Source organism: Apodemus sylvaticus, chromosome 11 (assembly GCF_947179515.1).
Source record: "Apodemus sylvaticus chromosome 11, mApoSyl1.1, whole genome shotgun sequence".
Classification (NCBI taxonomy): domain Eukaryota; kingdom Metazoa; phylum Chordata; class Mammalia; order Rodentia; family Muridae; genus Apodemus; species Apodemus sylvaticus.
In genome coordinates this window covers 42,985,225-43,005,692 of record NC_067482.1, presented here as the reverse complement: position 1 = coordinate 43,005,692, position 20,468 = coordinate 42,985,225, and the positions used below count along the sequence as shown (strand labels likewise).

Below are 20,468 nucleotides of genomic sequence, written 5' to 3'. Positions count from 1 at the left end.
ACTTTTGACCTTTTAACCTTACCACAGGTGGATTCCCGCCTGTGAAGGGAGCCTCAAGTCCACTCAAAGTGGTTAGCTTCCCTGTTTATTGATTTGCACTAATTTTCCATTAAAATTTTTATTTTGTAGCACTTTTACTAAGCGATTTAGATTAATCTTTAAAACAAGTGGACATGCATTCCATTCTGTTTATTTGGGCAGGCAGGTATTGATTTAGCCCCTAGATTACAGGAGTGTAAAACTGCACAGGATCCAGTATCCATATATCTGTTTTCTATTCTGGGGGACAATAATTTCAGTAGTGGTATTTTGAAGAAAGTGTACAGGACAACGATTTAAAAATAAGAACCACTTTAATTATGATTAGGGTGGTCAAAGAAGGCATGGGAATAGTTAAAACAGGCGAATATGTTCAGATTTCTTTCTCTCTGGGACAAGGCTGTTTGAAAATTGCTCCATCTTCGCGTTCACGTAACATCACGACTTCTAGTTTTACGCACGCCTCTAGTTTTGTTATACTACGGCCAAGAAGCTGAAGTTGAGTGATCAGCAAGGTGAGGACGGTGTTGGACAGAGCGATGCCGAGGGTTCAAATGGAAAAGGGACTGAAGCTTAAACCCTGCCATCTCCTACTTCCCACGCTCTAGTAGCGCTTCTGAAGACTGTGTCCCTGGACGCGACCGGGAGTTACAGATGCCAAGTCAGCAGCGAACACCGTACTCGGTGCTGGCAAGAAGCCCCGCCCCAGCTGGCATATTCCGTCACTTCCGCTGTCGCACCACACCATCACGACTTCCGGGTCGCCGAGGCCGCCGGCCGCGGCGCACACATCCGTGTTCGCTGGGGTCCAGTCTATGGAGTCAGTTGGCGCGGCAGGCGGCTCGGAGGCAGGAGGCGGTGTCCGAGTGGGGGCCTCTGCCCCGCCAGGATGTTTCCGGGCTTGGCCGCCGCCGCCGCGGCGCACAGGGGCAGCTGGGCGGCGCTGTGCAGGCTCGGTGGCGGCCGGGCAGCGACCCGCGGCCTCAGCCAGGGTGAGTGACGGACCGGTGGAGGCCGCGCCTGGCCTCGGCAGTTGGCCGGCATGCCCTTCTCCAACCCAGAGCCTGCGGGTCTTGCAAGGTCCTCATAGGTGTCCCCGTGAGCCGCGGCTACGGAGCCCTCGCGGGGCCTGCTGGCGTAGGGACACCCTTTGGCGGACCTAAGCAGTGGTCACGTCTTACGGCACATCGCGGTGACCCAGGGTGACCCAAACAGGCCGTGGGAAATGGCGGATTCCAGCAACTTAGAGGGTCCCTTGAGTTCGCCGCCGCAGTTCTGCTGCTGCTTAGGTTGAGTAAGATACTCCTGCGCTCTACTTTTTCTTAGTGCCATCTCGTTTTCTTAAATCTCCCTAAATCAAAGTGGATGTCACATATGGATCTTAAAAGTGAGGGCTTCTCACAGTTACCGAATGAGCATAGTTTGGGGACAGGAAACCCACAGAACTTTGCAGTTATATCGAACAACCCTTTTGGTGAAAAAAAGTGTCTCCTGAAACCATACAAATCTGGACGCGGGGTGCAATTGAGAGTTTTCATCTTCTTTAGCATTGCTTTCTCGGTCAGATTCAAGTTCTTGGAGAGATTCTAAAGTAGCATCAAACCTGTAAGTTCTATTTCTGTTCACCTCCCTTGTTTCTGTAGCTTGACATGTCATAGCGTGACACGGAATATTCATAGCAGAGCCCAGGTGAGGACAGGACCAAATCCACCGCTAGCTCTAGCCCACAGATTCTTGGGATTTGCAAGGAGTGTTTACAGAAACGTCTTTCAAACATACACAGTCACCCTTCAAAAAGTGGAAGGCAAAAGCTGCAGCCATTCAGGATTTTGATAAAAGCTGTAACACACTCCTGTGCTGGGCAGATAAGGGAGAATATATTCATACCTTATTAAAAGCTGGTTCTTAAGGTTGAAAATGATTTGATTGCAACAGTTTCAGGTTGTTGTTGTTGTTAGTGATAGAATACTGTAGCTGTATTTCCCAGAGTGGCTGCATACCTGACTGTCTTATGAACAGAGCGAGTTGTTGGTTTAAAATTCCAAATAAACTTCGGCATATTACACAGAAATTCATATAGTGGCTGTTAAATGTCCAGAGTGCCCCTTCAGTGCTGGTGAGGTGAGTTGCAGTAGTATGATTTGTAATTCTTATTCTGGGTAGCTGTCACCTGGCCAAAAATGTTGTGTTCTTTGACTCATTCTCTGCAGCTCAGATAGTAGTTACCTGTCTCTCCATTTAGGACGACTTTGCAGAGTTCTTTAGGATGTTTATTTCTACAAAATATTTAATTTTTTTTAACACTTAACATCTTTTTAGATTTAAATTGTCACTTTGTGGAAGTTTTGTTACAGTATTTGAAAGAGCAATTAAAACTAAGGTGAAATTTAAAAATTATTTGGAGAAAGTGTGCTTATTTAAGTTGGATGCATATTACAAGAAAAACTATTGGAAGTTTTGTTTTTGTTTGGGGGGAGGGAGAGTTGGGGATCCAAAGCCAGATGGAAGAAGTACTTCTTTGAGAAGAAGTAAAGTTTAATTTCTGCTTCTAGAATGCCTGCCTGTCTAATTAAGTCTTCTAAAGGATATACAGAGGCAGCCAGGTATGGCGGTCCATGCCTTTAGTCCCAGCAGAGGCAGGAGGATTTCTGAGTTTGAGACCATCCCGGTCTACAGAATTGAGTTCCAAGACAGCCAGGGCCACACAGAAAAATCCTGTCTCGAAAAAGAATAAACAGAGGAGAAACCCATTGACTGATGTAAATACTTAAAGATGAGAAACCTCTGTGAAGACAAAGAAAACAGACAGTATTCAAGCGCCAGGCCACATTATGTTGTGTTGCATTGTGTGGTAGCCTTATTTTAAAAAGTAAAAATAGATTAATATACTTTAACTAGTATATATTCTGGCATATACTTTTAAAAAAAATATTAAGGTGTTTCCCATTTTGTGTTGTCTTCAGAATGCAGTGTGTATTTCACACAGCCCATCACAGTTTGGATTAAGCACATTCAATATGGCTGTAGGATAGTATATATAACAATACAGTAATGGTCAAAGGAACTGATTGACAGTTGATGACTAACATGCAGATAGCATGTTCTACAAACATTAAAACCTTTATGTTTTTAAATATATGTATTTAAAGGATTTTACTGCTGTCTGTCTATCTTGTATTGGCTAAGTTTACTCCTTTTTTTGTCCAAAGATGTATTTATTTGTATGTGTGCATGTAAGTATATACACATGTATGTGCCAGTATGTGTGTACATGGAAGCCAACAGAGGGTGTTGAATCACGCACCTGGAGCTAGAATTATTGGTGTATGCAATACTTAGCTGCTTAGCCATATTTTTATCCTCTTAAGATTTTCTTACTGATGATATGATACTCTTTATGGGAGATGCAGGAACTCTCTTGTATTGATTGGCAACAGAACTGAACACTGTTTTATGAGGTAGTTATTCTCTGTGTAAGAGGAACCTTAAGAGGCTTGTGCCCTGTAACCTAACAGTCACATTGAAAATAATTTACAATAAATAAATACATACTGAAATGTGTATTTGGGTTCATTACATTAGAAACTTATTTGTAGTTATAGTATTTATATTATGTTAGATGCTTTTATTGATTTTACCTCCCTCCCCATCATTTTGAGACAGGGTCTTAACATTTAACCTAGGGTGACCTCCAACTTGTGATCCTTCTGTTTCTGTCCTTAAGTCTTCGGATTGCAGATGTTGAAGTAATTAAGCAAGACAGTAGAGCTATAATCCAAGTTGTAGCACAGGGAGTTGACAGTGTGTGCTTTTGTTGCCTTTTAAAACAAAAAAAGTGAGAGATGTATTGAAGCCATATCAGTTACATCCTCCTGGGCTGGACCACTCTATCTTGTTTGCACCTTTGCTTGCTAGATGAGGAGGCGGGATTTCCTGCCGCATTGGCTAGCAGAAGGGATACCAGTAAACTGGGGCTACAGAGTGTTAGTATTGGACAGACTGTCACAGTCTGACAGTGCTGTTAATAAGATCTATTTTAAAATAAAGTCATTGTTTTAACATTTTTATGTGTATGAATGTTTTGCCGACATGTATATCTGTGCATCACATGTGTGCAGTGCTCATGGGAGCCAGAAGAGAGTGTGGGATCCCCAGGAACTGGAGTTGCAGAAGCTTGTTAGCTGCCATGTGGATGCAGGGAATTGAACCCAGGTCTCTCTGGAAGTGCTCTTAACCACTGAGTCATCTCTTGTGTCCCCATTAAGATCTTTTTTTTCTTTTAAGATTTTTTTTTTTTTTTTTTTTTGAGTACACTGTATCTGTCTTCAGATACACCAGAAGAGGGCATCAGATGTCATTACAGATGGTTGTGAGACACCATGTGGTTGCTGGGATTTGAATTCAGGACCCCTGGAAGAACAGTCAGTGCTCTTAACTGCTGAGCCGTCTCTTCAGCCCCCCCCACCCCCATTAAGATCTTAATGAAGCTCCAGATAGCTTATTGGTAGTTATGTTTTTAGTTTCTATATGGTGTACTTTTTGGGTTTTTTTAAAAATTTTTTTTATTTTAATTAATTAATTAGTTAATTAATTAATTTTTATTTTTTGAGACAGGGTCTCTGTACAGCCCTAACTGTCCTGGAACTCACTAAGTAGACTAGACTGGCCTCAGAGATCTACCTGCCTCTGACTCCTGAATGCTGGGATTAAAAGCACACACCACCACACCTAGCCTATCGTACACATTTTTAAAATACAGAAAAGTAATGTAGAAATTGCATATAATTCTGGTAGCTTTCGAGTATATTTTTTTTAGTGATTGAAACCTATTGAGTTAGACTCCCTATTTTATGTAATATTATAAAATGGGAATATTTTCTCATCTAACAAGCAGAGTTTTTTTTTTTCTCTCATATATTATATCCCAACCACAGTTTCCCATTCTTTTGCTTCTCCCAGTCTCCACATCCAGTCCTCCCTTCTCCCTTAGATCCACCTACCTTATGCCTCCCCGCAGAAAATAGTAGGCCTCCCATGGACATCAACCAAACAGGACATAACAAGCTACAGTAAGACCAGGCACATACCATCACATCAAGGCTGGACGAGGCAACCCAGTAGAAGGCAAAGGGTCCCATAAGCAGACAAAAGAGTCGGGACAGCCCCCACTCCACTTTAGGATTCCCACATGAACATCAAGCCACTCAGTCTAATATATGTGCAGAGGACCTAGGTTAGACCCCTACTGGCTCCCCGATCTCTGTAAGTCCCCATGAGTCTACAGTTGATTCTGTGGAGTAGCCAGTATTAGTATTCTTAATCGCAGAGCCATCCCTCCAGCTATGCAGTCATTCAGTTTTTAATATGTCAGTGCTTTCACATTTGGAGGGAAGAAACTACTGAAATAGTCTCTTAGACAAGGAGACTGTTATGTAGACAACAGGTTACAACCTTGGCTCAAGTCCTAAAATTAGCCAGAAACAAACCCAAACCACAAGATGTCCTTTTGTTTTTATTTATTTTATTTATTTTGGTTTTTTGGATTTGGTTTTTTTTTTTTCCGAGACAGGGTTTCTCTGTATAGCCTGGCTGTCCTGGAACTCACTCTGTAGACCAGGCTGGCCTCGAACTCAGAAATCTGCCTGCCTCTGCCTCTCAGAGTGCTGGGATTACAGGCGTGCGCCACCACTGCTCGGCTCTTTTGTTTGTTTTTAATGCAGGTGAAGCATACATACTAGACTGAATTGTCAGTTTGCAGGAAAGAGAATTGTTATTCTTAGTTTCAAATGAAAGCCATATTTTCCCTGAAAGCTGAAGTAAATAAGTAGTAGATGACAAGCAAGATTGGAGAGAGGGCAAGCAGTAAACAGTAACAGTGACTATTGGGAGTCACAGAGTCAAAGTAAAAGCAGACTTGACTAGGCCCCTGACACCATGACTAAACTGGTAACATGGCGGTAGCTGCCGCGTAGAGGACACAGCCCTTAGGTATGCAGCAGTGAGGGACCCTACACAGGCTGGTAGAGCAGTAAGTGTGGGACAAAAGAGTAATGTTCCATATGTAGCTAATTTTAGATGTCACCTTGAGGAAAGGGTGTTAAGATTAGGAAATATGTTTTCCTATATTTCTGCCAGCTGGAGTTGATGAATTCAGCAATTCACCCTGCAAGTGATTATGTTTTCCATTGCTGGGTTGAAATTATATTGGTTTCATTGAGTCCCATGTAGGCTCATGTAGTTTTTAGCCTATAAGCGGGTTTCAGTTGTATAGTAATGCTAAAGGTATGCTGAAAGTTGTTGATACCTGAAATACTATTGAAATTCAAAACTAAAGGATGTTTCCAGACAGCAAGGGATAACCGAATAGTACTAGAAGGATTTGAAGAGGCTTCTACTGGCCAGAAGTAAAGCCATTTGAGCATTACTCAATTCAGTGACTGAAATGGATTGAAATATGCAGCAAATCACACTGAAATCTGCAATTGTAATGATATTTGTAAACTAAAGCCATGCCATCTCTGCAGTGTGCCTGTCAACACACTTACCACTTTGAGAGTTGGTACATAAGAAGGAAGAATCAAGGCCCGAGGCTGACTTAAACTGTACTACTGAGTAACCTCAGTGGGAATTTTCTGTACAAAGGCATTCCGACTGAGGGAAGAAGTAATCATACTAGAAGGCTACAGTTTTAAAGCTGCTCGGTGAGTAAAGTGTGCAGCACTGAATAGCAGTCCTACATACAGGCAAAGTTAGATACTAGATGAGTTTGTTCTTTTATTTTCTTTTTTTATATATAGATTTATTTATTTTATTTATATGAGTGCACCGTAACCGTCTTCAGACACACCAGAAGAGGGCATCAGATCCCATTACAGATGGTTGTGAGCCACTATGTGGTTGCTGGGAATTGAACTCAGGACCTCTAGAAGAGCAATCAGTGCTCTTAACTGCTGAGCCATCTCTCCAGCTCCAAGTTTGTTCTTTTACTGTGATCATGTCCAAACCTAGGGCCCAGAGCTCTGCTGCTGAGGTGCGATCCCAGCACAGAATAAGCAGCCCTCAAAAAGACTTCATCTCTACTTTCAAGGTTTTTCCTCATCAACTGAGGTTAGAAAAAGCCTTTACACCCACTGACATGTGGGATACATAGGGTAGGTTAGACACTGCTATGAGAATTCAAGCACTAAAGTTCAGACTGGAAAACTACCAGGGCAGAAATTCAGATGAACAGCTTAGTTTATTAATATCTAAAGAATGTAAATTGAAAATTTAAATATATAGCTTTAAAAATGGCTCAAAGATCTCAGGCACAGTTTGTGGACCTTGTTTAGGTCTATTCACATAGGAATGAAAAATCATGTTAAAGACTTTTTTCTTTCTTTAGAAAGTTATTATTATTGTTATTACTGTTGTTATTACCGTGTGGCTGTGTCTGATGTGTGTGGAGGTGTAAGAGCATGCATGTCATGACGTGCTTGTAGAGGTTAGGGCACAGCATTCTTGAGTTGCTTCTTAGTGCTTTTCCCCATTGAACCAAGCGTGTGTTCCCTCCCTCCCTCCCTCCCTCCCTCCCTCCCTCCGTCCTTCCCTCCCTCCCTCCCTCCTTCCCTCCCTCCCCCCCCTCCCTCTCTCCCTCTCTCTCAGTCATGCTAAAGTTCACCATTCAGATCTAGGGATGGGAGGAATGCTGAAACTTGAGGTTACAAACATTTGACCCTAAATACACAGTTTGCTATGTCACGTATTTCATGTTCAGGAATCCTTTACTATGATTTTTCTCACTTAGCTTTTAGAAATAGATACACATAACCAAAACCACATTGGACCCTCAGCAATTTGCCAGATAGACTAAAGAATACATTGACAGCAGAAGGTCCCCCCCCCTCCAAATAAATGAGCAGCCTGAGCTTGACTGGGTATGTATGTCTCCTTGGACCTCTCGTGCTCCCCAGTTATCTGCAGTGCTCACAGTGACTCATTCCTACCAGAGTCTCTGAGCCACAGGAAAGACTTTTTTTTATTTTACAAACCCTCTTTCTGCAGATGACATACATCAGTTAGTGTTTTGGAAATTCAATGTTCAGCAGTTGGACATTGTGCCCCTCCACCCCAAAGGTGCCGATTCCTAACCTCGAGCTGTGTTCCCTGACCAAGTGTCATCTCTTCAGTGCTCACTCAGTGCCCGTCCATTCACTCTCAAAAAAGCTGAATTGTCTCTAATGACATGGTTGGTTTCATATAAAACCTTAGAAAGTATAGATTTTATCTAAACAGTTCTCGAGTTTGTTGAAAAACTGGAAATCTGAGTACACACAGTAATACATGAAAAGTCAGGAGAGTAGAAGTTTATTTCCTGTCACTTCAGCACAACTGTGGAGTCTCCTTTCCTTCTGTATTGGTTCAGAAAGCCACTGTCAACCAAGACACAACAGCTGAAGTGCTTTGTGTCTCCCATTCTCTCAATTAAAGATTCCGTATAGGGTTGGAGAGATGGCTCAGCAGTTAAGAGCACTGGATGCTTTTCTAGAGGTCCTGAGTTTAAATTCCCAGCAACCCCATCAGTAATGGGCAGCTCACATCCATCTATAATGGGATGTGATGCCCTCTTCTGGTGTATCTGAAGACAGTACAGTGCGCTAATATACAGTAAATAATTAATAAATAATTAAAAAGAAATGTAAATGTAGTAAATAATTAAAAAGAAATAGTAAATAAAAAGAAAAATGTAAATCAGACAGCATGGATGACTACTAATAGAATTTATTTATTTGGTTTTTGTTTGTTTGTTTGTTTGTTTGTTTAAAGACATCTTTTTAAAAAGACTTATTTATATGTATTTTGTGCTTATCCATACTTTGCCTGCATGTACATCTGCATTCCAGAAGAGGGCACCAGTTGAGAGCCTTCGTGCCTTCATGTTGTTGCTGGGAATTGAACTTAGGACTTTCTGAAGAACAGTGAGTGCTCTTAACCACTGAGCAGTCTCACCAGTTCCGGGATTCATTCATTGATTGTTATATATGACAGGACTTAATCTACAGCTTGTAAGAAGACAATTTTAAGTAGGAAGCCTTTTTGCCTGTCTCATACTCAGATTCTATTTTAAAAATACATTGTAACAGTTTTTTTTTTTTTGCAACAGCATACAAAATAAGAGGGTGTTTTTTATGTACTATTTACTACCTTTTGAAATAACTGAATATGAATGTTTTGCTTTATTTCATATATACCTTTAAAGTTTGCATATCAATAAAAATATAAGGGAAAAATTGAAATATTTGATTCCTATATTACTAAAGAAATTCAAGCATTCGATTTGTTAAATGTTTGAGGTTAAAGTGACTTTTTTTTTCTTTTAGGATGGAAGAATTTAATGACATTTGAAAGCTTTACATACATGGTTCCCAACATTCACCCATGTGCGTCTGTTCTAAACCAAGTCAAGTTGTACTCTACGAATGTCCAGAAAGGAGGGCAGGGTTCACAAACTCCAAGAGCTGACAAAGTCCCTTCACTTGCACAAACAGGTCTGTATAGACTCACTGAAAGTTTTAAAGTTTTCTGGTACACTGGAGAAATATAAAATTATTTACTTCTTTAATGATAGAACATGCCTGTAAACCGTCTGGACTGGTGTGGGGGGCCTGGGGGAGGTGTATAGCAAACAAGACTGTCTCAACAGATGGAAGGGGAGGACCAGTTCCTGAGATCATTTGACTTCCACACACACCTGGACATACTTGTATCTCCACTCATAGATACAAACAAGCATGCGTGCACACATACAGACTTTAGTGTGATGCGTGAAGTTGTCAGCGTTGTTTACCCTGCTATGTGTGTGGTTCTGTTTCCATTCCTAAGGGTGTTTCCATACTTGCAAGCCTTGCTAGGGCTTCCTGTTCTGTTTTGTCTCAGAATTTGGTCTCTATGATTATGGCGTGAGGGTTGTTGTCTAAGTTTTGCTTTACCATCTGAAAAGTTTTTCTAAGTGGCCCCATGTATTTGAAAATATGTGTGGCTTTGATTTCTTGGGTCAGAGTTTATATATGTATGTGTGTGTGTGTGTGTGTGTGTGTGTATATATATATATATATATATATATATATATATATATATAGTACTTTAAAAAATTTTAAAAATAGTATCTATAACTTCCATGTTTATAGGGAAGTTATATATTCTATTCCTATTTCAAAGGCCAGAGATAATTAATGTTTAAGGTCCTTTGGTAAATGCAAAGACCTTAGATTGCCTTAACTCTGACAAATTGTTCTCAACTGATGTGCTATTTATTGGCTAATATTTTATATCTATTCAGTTCTATAGAACATACATTGGTCTTCTTTTGCTTTTTGTTGTTACTTGTTTATTCCTTTTTTTTGAACCTAGGACCTCATACATTTATTATTAATTATTATTATTATTATTATTATTGTGTGCACACATACATGCATGTGCATGTGCATACACATGTGGAGCTCAGAGGACAACTTTGTGAAGTTGGCATTCCTTCCATCTTTGTGTGCATTTGGATGTCTGCATCATCAGACTTACATGAAAAGTACCTTTGTCCACTGAGACATGAGCCTGTCAGCATTTTGTTGTTATTGTTTTGTTTTTTAGTTTTGCTTGTTTAATATTCTTTATTTTGAGATAAGAGCTTCTTAAGCTGCCAGGCTTTTACACTTAGAGCAAGAGCCTGCAGCCAGGCTCTCTGCTTCCCAGGCAGGAGATAGAACTGTGTGGGGAACAAAATGCGGCACCTGACTGCTGTAGACTCCCTTGCTAGGTGAGATGTCATGGCACTGGCCAGTGCTTAGGGTGGGGTTTCACAGATAACGCCCCAATAGGGTACCTGTCAGTATCTGAGAGGAGGCCTGAGCAGAGGCTGGATTTATTTTTAAAAATTTGGAAGGATAGCTTGTTGCAAAATAACAGCAGATTACAAAGGAGGGAACTTGAAAGCAGTATTAATGACAGGCTTTTCTTTCTTTTCTTTCTTTCTTTTCTTTCTTTTTTTTCTCTTTTAATCCAGAGCCTAGCTGGGCAAGTGCTTTGGATTATATTGAGTTACATCTTCTAATATAAACAATACTTTTAAAAGTGAGCAGATGAGGGGCTGGTGAGATGGCTCGGTGGTTAAGAGCACTGACTGCTCTTCTAAAGGTCCTGAGTTCAAATCCCAGAAACCACATGGTGGCTCACAACCATCTATAATGAGATCTGATGCGCTCTTCTGGTGTGTCTGAAGATTTAACAATAAATAAATCTTTGGGCCCGAAAGAGTGGGGCCAGAGTGAGCAGAGGTCCTGAGTTCAATTCCCAGCAATCACATGATGCCTCACAACCATCTGTACAGCTACAGTGTACTCATATACATAATAAATACATAAATAAATATTTTTTTAAAAAAGTGAGTAGATGAACTAACTAATTAGAACTTGGTAACTGAATTAATGAAAGAAAATTCATGTAAAGAAAAATTCCAGTTGTGTAAATGATTTCACTGATTTCTAAAATCACAAATCCAAGACTAGCAAGATGGCTTAGCGGGTACAGGTACCCACTGCACAAGCTTGAAGATCTGAGGTCAATCCCCATAATCCAGGCAAAGTTAGAAGGAAAGATCCAACCACAGAGTTGTTCTCTGTTCCACACTGTGCTGTGGCACGTGCATGTACTACCCTATCCCCCATAAGAAAATAACATTTAGAAACTGCAAATATCAAAGTGAGAGGATATTTTTAATAAAATGAATTGTTTTTGGACATCTAACTCTTAGGTACCTATTGGACACCTTACCAGATGTAGTGACCAGTTAAGTGATTGACATGCTATAAATCTGCAAGCCCACTGGTTTCATAATTGCTAGCCTATTATTGAAACATCCTCTTCCCTGAGCTAGATTATTGCAGCAGTTGTCTCCCTGGGAGCTCTGGGTCTCAGTTATTGGCCTGTTGCTGTGAAGAGAACTGTGGCCAAGGCAACTCTTATAAAAGAAAGCATCCACTTGGGAGCTTACTTACAGAGTCAGAGGGTGGAGTGTGGTGGCAGATGGGAAAGTGCACATGCATGGTTCTGGGAGATAGCTGAGAGCCTGGTTGGCAGGCAGCAAGCAGAGAACAAGACACTGGGCCTGCTGTGGGCTTTTGAAACCTCAACGCCCACCCCAGTGACCCACCTCTTCTAAGAAGGCCACACTTCCTACTCCTTCCCAAACAGCTCATCTACTGGAAACTAAGCATTCAAGTATGCGAGTGTATGCAGCCATTCTCATTCAAACTATCCCACCCTGCTTCTTCTACTCTTCTGTATCTGCTCCAGAGAGCAGTATGGGCTTAAAAGGAGATCACGATCTTCCTTTTAGAGCTTCTCTTTGACTTCCATTTGTCCACAGAACAAAATCTACTAAAAAAAAAAAAAAAAATCAGTATCTTCACTCTCAAAATCCCCCTCCGTGATGGCTATTCCTGGTCAACTTGGTTACATCTGGAATTAGCTAAATGGTTTGGCATGCTTATGAGAGATTTTTTTTTTCTTTTAAATTTAAATTGTTTGAAGTGGGAAAATCCACTTCTATTCCAAATCTTTGAGGTGAGGAAATTCACCTTTAATCTGGGCCATACCTTCAGCTGGCAACCTATATAAAGGATTGAAAGAAGGAAGCTCTCTCTACCTGCTGGTCAAGGCCATTCTTTCACCGGCATTAGCCTGCTTCCTCCGGATTCCAACATATACTGAAGACAACTGAAAAATCTAGCCTCATAAACTGAACAACTAATTCTTAGACCTTCCATTAGTAGACAGGCAGCCATTACTGGACTTGTTGGACCATAACCTGTAAACCATTCTAATAAATCCTCTGACCTCTGTACTCACACATGTGCCCATATATACATATATCATTAATTGATTACATTTTTAGAATTAGATATTACTGGTTGTAGTGGGTCTCTTAGTTCCAGAAGTCAGGCTGTGCTTATTATAAAGACACAGTAAAGGAAGAGACAGTGCTGAGATGATACAATTAAGGGCAAACAGATCTTATAGTGGGTTTCTTAGGGAAGCCTAAACACAGAAGGAAATACTGAACATTGCTTGCAGTATACGAAACCTTTAAAATTTACATTTTTGGTTTGGTTTCCTTTTTCTCTGCTGAGTGTAATAAAAAATTTAGTTTAATTGTCTTATAGTAGAAATACTTTGTCTATTGACATTTTTATATTGGACTCTTTTTCAAGATTTGCCTAGGCCAAATTAGACCTTGTTAGCTATCAGATAGACACCAAGTAATTGCTTGATTGAAAGATAATTTATATACTTAAGAGTTTGAGATTGACTTTTGAATAATTCAAATCACATGGTAAAGCCAGGAACAGCTCATTAAGGAGCAGAGGCTTGCTAAGACATCCTTAAATTTTTAAGAGCATTCAGATGGTTTGAGTTTTAGTAAAATTAGTTTTAATTTTACTAATGACAGCAGATGTGTGGCAAACAGCCAGAATTTGAGCTTAAAACAAATGTCTAGAGGCATTCATGGATAGAATATCTGATTATTAATGGAAATTATGGAGACTCTATACCAGCAATGTAGTGTGAGTTTATTAAGATGGTCTGGTTTGTAAAATAAGTATTCATGCATGTGTTTGAGCCATTACTAACCTCCTTGTTTGTGCTTCATAGCATTATATATATAGTAACATCTAGACAGTTCAGAATGAGAATATTTACAAGTTTCCATCTGAGAGCAACTTATTTTATGTGCTTTGGCTAAATGATCATTGTGGGGGGAAAGTGGTGTTTCTGAAGCTTTTGACAGCAGATTTCAGTTAGACAGAATTGCTATGAGCCTGAGACCAGCTTGTGCGTACCAGATCAGATGCTGTCTCAAACAGACAAAACAAAATAGCATGAGGCTCTAGCTTGCATTTCATAGGCATTTAAGAGGGAGAAGGAAGAAAAATAATAAGTAATTTATATAGATAATGGAGGGCTGAGGGAATTGTTCAGATGATAAAGTGTTTCCCATCAAGTGTGAGCACTGGAGTTCCGACTCCCAGAACATAAAGACAGATGCAGGAGAGCATCTATGATCCCAACATGCCCACAGAGAGATGGGAGGTAGAGATGGGAGGATTCCAGAAGCTCACAGGCCAGCTTGTCTGGCATGTGCAGCAGCAAACAACAAGAAGGTAGAAGAAAGGATTAGCATCATGAATAGTCCTCTGACCTCCACGTGGTGCAAGCCTAATTTTGCATCTACAGTCACATTAAAATGTGCACATACACCACACACAGACATCCCACACATACATTAAAAAAGAGTGAGAGAGACACAAAGGAAGACACAGGCGTGTGCGGGCATATATACACACACGCACAGGCACACACACAGAGAGCACATGCACATGGTGTTCAGAATTTGAGAAAAACAAGATTTTTCAATTACAGTGACTTTGAACCAGTTGAGAATGTTGGCACATGTGTTAACACTTGGAGACAGAAGGCAGGATCTCTGTGAGTTTAAGAGCAGCCTGGTTTACACCGTAAGTTCCAGGACAACCAGAGAGCTACTTAGTGAGACTTTCCCAAAAACACCAAAGCCAAACAAACCAGAAAAATTCACTACATTTGGACTATTGAGCAGCATAAGAAAAAAAGAATCCACCTAGACATCTTGTCTAGGGAAACCAGATTAGAAAAACAGACCAAGAAACAATTCAACCTAAAAGCTGCCAAATGGAGAAGCCAGTAATTGCTCATTTGAAATAACATTTATATCAACAGTATGCAGGAGACCAAGAGAACACTCCTTGGGAGTGATAGCTTTGGACTCAGGAAAGGAAAACTGAATGTTCCTCTGGAATTTCATGCTGGTTTCAAGGTGAAAATAAGCATGTTATTACAGAAAAAGGTTGATTTACAAACTAGTCCAGAGTTACAAACCAGTTCAGAGTTAAAGAACACTGTAAACATAAATATTTCTCTGAGTTATAAAATAAACTCAGGGAAATCAAGATATGATAGAAAGGGCCGTGAAGAGTAAGAAATGGATAAGTGACATTGATAAAATTAAGGATTGGTAATAGCAAGCATTCTGTCAGTATTTAATATTAAATCTGTAATCCTGAGTGATAAAAATTTCTTGTTCTAGAGGACAATGGAAATATTAACATTGCAGATTGCTGAAAATTTTATAGGGAATGTCCTATGTACACTAAATATAATTTATAATTTTATAAATTCCAAACCAGCAATAGGAGGATGGGATGAGAAAATTGATTGATTCTAACAGATGGCAGGAAACATGAAAGAAAAAACTCAAAGAAAAAGGGACAATAATCTGGGAACAGACAATAAGATAGTCCAAGTGAACCACGCGATGTCTAATTTATACACATCCATTTGCAAAGCGGTGGAAACATAGACTTCCTTTGTACTTTGGTCCTCTCTCTCTCTCTCATTTGCTCCAGGACTTTGTTCTTAGATTTATCTTCTAACTGTACCAGCAATTTTTCCCTTCCTTAAAATAAGGTCAGCCTTTCCTTGATTCTGCTCTCAGCTTCTGCTGAAGACCCAGATGGTATTCTATCTGTTCTGCCTTGTCACTGCCCCACCCTCATTGCTGTTGCTAATTACTCAGCACTCACTGTGAGCCTTTTCTGTCTTCCTCAATGTAAAACACACAGATGGTACTTAGGAAGTTGGATGTCATTGTAAACTTGAAGGCAGTATGTGGTTAACAGCATGCACCACACTAATAAAAATGTCTTAGCTTTCCATCCTTTCTCCTTCCATTTCTAAAACATCACCTGTGCAGTTACAGGACCCTTTGCCTGTTTCCTTATAAAGACGAAATTGTGATTGTGTGACTTTGAGGGACATTAGAACCTCTCTGTGCTTCAGTTTCTTCAGGTAGAGATCTTAAAACCTATGCCAAATGATTTTGTGGGAACTAAATATAGTAGTGCACACAAGTCCATAGGATGGTGCATAGCACAGGTTGGCTGCTGAGTAGATGTGGTTGTACTCATTGAGCTGTGATTAAAATATGGAATTCTAATTGAATGAGGTTGGGTTATAAGAAAGAAATGTTTTAAGAGTGAAATAGGTTTTTATAGCAAAATATACACAGACACTGAAATACTTTTTAAGTTAGAAAATAATTTCCCCTTTGGTAACATCCTTCTCAGATTTGCATTTGCCATGTGAGTCTATGTCATTATTTTCAGCTTTAGTACATTGGGTTTGTTTTTGTTTTTGTTTTGGTGTTTACTTTTGTTTTGTTTTGTTTTTAAAAATGAGGCACATACTGCTGTTGTAGAAGACTCGGGTTCAGTGCCAGCACCCACATCAGGTAGCTTCACAGCCTTAACTCCAGGGGATCTAATGCCCACTTCTGGTCCCCAGGGACTCCTGCTGCATGTGGTGTATCCAGACTCACACAGGCACACATAATTCATAAATAAATCTTTTTAAAGGGGAGGTGAAAGGAAAAACTTAGCATAATAAACTTAGCAATGTAGTGTGTTCTAAATTGTTTAGTTTTTGTCTATTTTTTAACTTTATTGCAATAGCTTTATGTGAATTCTTTGTAGTTTGTCTTCTTTTTCATTAAGTTTTATTTTTGTACATTTATCCTGACTCTGTGCATTTGTCTGCATTGGTGATTTTCAAAAAGATAATTACAACAAAGCTGTTGAGGCTGTTGTGTGAGTTAAAGAAGTTGACACAACAGTAGTGTTTGGCATGCAATGAGGGCTTTGAAGAGATAGATAGCCACCAGAGGTTTGCACTCACTGCTTATAAAGGAAGGAATGTCACTGTTCTTTTGCTGATGGGCATTTTGTTGGTTGCAGTTTTTAAAACAGAACACAGTGCTGCTGTGAATACCATGTGCCTCCCTTCAGTTGCCCTTGTGCAAGGATTTCTTGATTCATTGACTGGGTCATAGTTCTGATAGGCATTTGTGCCTGTTCCAACCAAGAGCCATATTCTCTCTCTTTGTGCCTTTATCAAAATCAGGTGGGGTGGTTTTTCATTTTCACTAGTGTAGTTGTAAAATGCAATTCTTTGGTTTCATTTGGATTCCATTAATGAAATATCACCTTTTCATTATCTAATGGTAATGCATATTTGTTTTTCAATGCAAGTTTGTTCTAATGTTCATTTTAATGAACTTTTTCTTACTGATCTGGAGGGATCAGTTTTAAAATAGCCTTGATACAAATCATTTGTTGACACTGTTGAAAATAATTTCTCCCAAATTGAGACTTTTCCTTCTTCCTTTAAAAAAAAAAGGTTTATTTGTAACTGCTGAGCCATATCTCCAGCACTCCCCCTCCTTTTTCTTTTTTAAATATAGCATCTTTTGTTGAATAGATTTTCTGAATTTTAATTTACTGCATTTTTTTCCTTTATGTTTATATCCTACTTACAAATTTTCTTGTTGGCATATGATGTGCTGCTATAATTTCATTATTCAAGAGACTGCAGCAGGAACATTGTGAAATTGAACCCATTGTGGGCATAGGGGGACTCTACTTCATAAAAAGAAAGGAAATCTTTATCATAACAGTAGTCTCGGGAGTCTACATGGGGCATTCAAATGCATTGGTATTCGAATTTTATTTGTAGGGGTTTTGTTTGTCCTTTTTTGTTTTTGTTTTTGTTTTGTTTTGGTTTGGTTTTGATTATGGTGAAAGGTAGGCATCTTTGTTTTTATCTCTTACCTTTATTAGTGGTTTTGGGGATGTGTATGGAGGTACAATTGTCTAGCATTACTTAAGAGACATCACTTAAGAGACTTTTCTTCACTGTTGTCTCTAAAACAGTGGAAGAACTCTTGGTGCCTTTGTTTTTCTATTTTTTAATTAATTAATTTACACTTCAGATTTTATCCCTGCCCTGCCCCCTGGTCCACCCTCGGACTGTTCCACATCCCACACCTCCTCCCCACCCCTCTGTCTCCAAAGGATTGCCCACCCCCACCACACCTGACCTGTAAACTCCCTGGGGCCTCCAGTCTCTTGAGGGTTAGGTGCATCTTCTCTGAATGAACCCAGACCTGGCAGTCCTCTGCAGTATATGTGTTGGGGTCCTCATATCAGCTGGTGCATGCTGCCTGGTTGGCGGTCCAGTGTTTGAGAGATCTCGGGGTCCAGGTTAATTGAGACTGCTGGCCTTCCTTCAGGGTTGCCCTCCTCCTCATCTTCTTCCAGCCTTTCCCTAATTCAACCTAGGGGTCAACAGCTTCTGTCCATTGGTTGGCTACAAATATCTGTATCTGACTCTTTTAGCTGCTTGTTAGGTCTTTCAGAGTGTGGTCATGAGAGGTCCCTTCTTCTGAGCACTCCATAGCCTCAGTAATAGTGTCAGGCCTTGGGACCTCCCCTTGAGCTGGATCCCACTTTGGGCCTGAAACTGGACCTTCTTTTCCCCAGGCTCCTCTCCATTTCCATCCCTGCAGTTCTTTCAGAGAGGCACAATAAATGTACCTCCACTTTAACCATTAGATATACCACCTCACAGGTTTGTTTTACCCCGTAGAATAAGTGCTTTTGTCTGAAAGACTTTGGTGTGTATGTTGATGCTGAGTTTTACTAAAAGCTTTATCTTTAGTTCTTGAAATGATCCCAAGCCTTTTCTCCTGTAGTATATTAATGAGGAGTAAGTAGCTTTTATGAAGTTTAACACTCTTTATGTTTTATAGAATGAATTAAAGGTTTGGGATAATATAACTGTTATACAATGCTTGATTAAATTAATGACTTATAGTTTTATTTGAAAGCAATGCTTCAATAGTAAGCTTGTTTTGATAAACTTTACAGCAGAAAATATAGGCGCAGAACTCAAAGCTCCGCTTAAGCAAGATCCTCTCCAAGTAAAAGGTAAATATATTTTATTTAATGTGTGAGTATGTGGGTATGTATAAATATGCAGAATTTATGTGGAGGTATTTAACATTATTCTAAGCATATATCTTGCTTTTATTTTAAATAGATTGGGCATAAATTTTTATTCTATTTATATGCTCCTTTATGCTGAAGTTTATTTTGCAGTTCGTGACAAGTATTTTAAAAGCCTAAAGAACCAAAATCATCAGTTTGCTTTATTATTTTTAGGAAAGTAATGTTATTAAGGAATGAGAAATGAGAGGCTAATACCTTCAGCTGTAGTATGTTTAAATTCAGGCGGAGTTGGCTGGTTTTGTCTTATTTTCTCCAAAGCAGCCAGTTCATAAAGTCAGTAGCTCTGTGGGATCCAGAGCACGGTGGTGTCAGACAATACAGGGCTCAGTTTTGGCTCTTACATTTACTAGCTGTCTGAGCTAAGGCAGTTAACTTATTTTAACCCCTTTGACATTTAGCTCACTTCCTTATATGATGATAAAAATAAAACCTTATCAGGATGGCTTTGAAGACTATGCATATAAATAGTTAAGTAATGAAGAGTCATCAGCACTGGACTATGTGTGTGACTTGCTTGTGATTGCAGCCTGTCAGAGGCTGGAGCAGATCCGACTTTACATAGTGAAGCCTTTTCAAAAAAAAAAAAAAATCAGTACTGGATAGCAGTGACTACTATCCATAATCTGGACTGGGATGGGCCAGCAGGAGTTACTTAGCTATTTTGAAGGATTATTTATTTATTTACTTATTTATTTATTTATTTATTTATTTATTAAGAGCTAATCCTTCTAAGGAGAGATAGAATTTTCCTTTCAGTTCCAGGTTAGCTCATACCTAGATTTTTAGTCCTAGAGTGATGGATGTAAAGTTCCTTAGAGAATTGAAATTCAGGCAAAAAGTAATCTGAGCGCCTTTGTATACCTACTTCTCCAGATAAAGGTTTGACTTTTGTATTGAAATGTTCTTAATTCATTCTTGAAATGTTCTTAATATATATTATACATGTAACTTTAGTGCTGATGTGTTATTGTTTTCAGAAGGGTTTTTACCCACAGAAGTGAGGTCTTTTAGATTTATTCTAAAATAAAGAAAATAAAATAAAATAAAAAAAATTCTAAAAATAAAATAAAATTACTTCTAGTGGGAAGTAGAAAACTAGGATTGAGAGCTAGCAGTGCCTGGACTGCAGTGAATCGGCCGCAGTCTCCCGGGGATGCAAGCCTGCTTGTCTCAGTCTGTTCTGCAGGTGTTTGCCTCAGTTGTTTATGTCAATGATGCAGTCTTACTCTGTATGCTTTATTAACATGGGAAGATTTTATATAATTTTTAGCTCACAGACTGTAAGCTATACCAAATTGATAACATATTTTTGTGTCTGGCAGTTTGATAACCCAGCAATTAGACAGTAGTTTAGTAGAAGGCAGTATTTTCCTGTAATTTCTAAACTTCTTGTAAGTTTTGATTGTTAAAAGTATTTCTTAGTCTCTTCAGTTTTGTTTTAGTACATGAAATCCAGTA

The 20,468-nt window shown here is 39.4% G+C and overlaps 1 protein-coding gene across 2 annotated transcripts in view; it reads left to right on the top strand.

Annotated features, from left to right (window-relative positions):
- Window positions 1–781: 781 nt before the first annotated feature.
- Window positions 782–20,468, top strand: part of Slc30a9 (solute carrier family 30 member 9) — a 49,812-nt gene continuing 30,125 nt past the window's right edge. Inside the window, exons 1-3 of one of the 2 annotated variants that reach the window (XM_052198008.1) lie at window positions 782–1,031; window positions 9,399–9,566; window positions 18,870–18,929. In XM_052198008.1, coding sequence (XP_052053968.1) covers window positions 929–1,031; window positions 9,399–9,566; window positions 18,870–18,929 — 331 coding nt within the window. In that variant the 5' untranslated portion in view covers window positions 782–928. Of the gene's footprint in view, window positions 1,032–2,019; window positions 2,161–9,398; window positions 9,567–18,869; window positions 18,930–20,468 lie in introns of those variants that run through there. The other variant, XM_052198009.1, reaches the window with a different exon arrangement.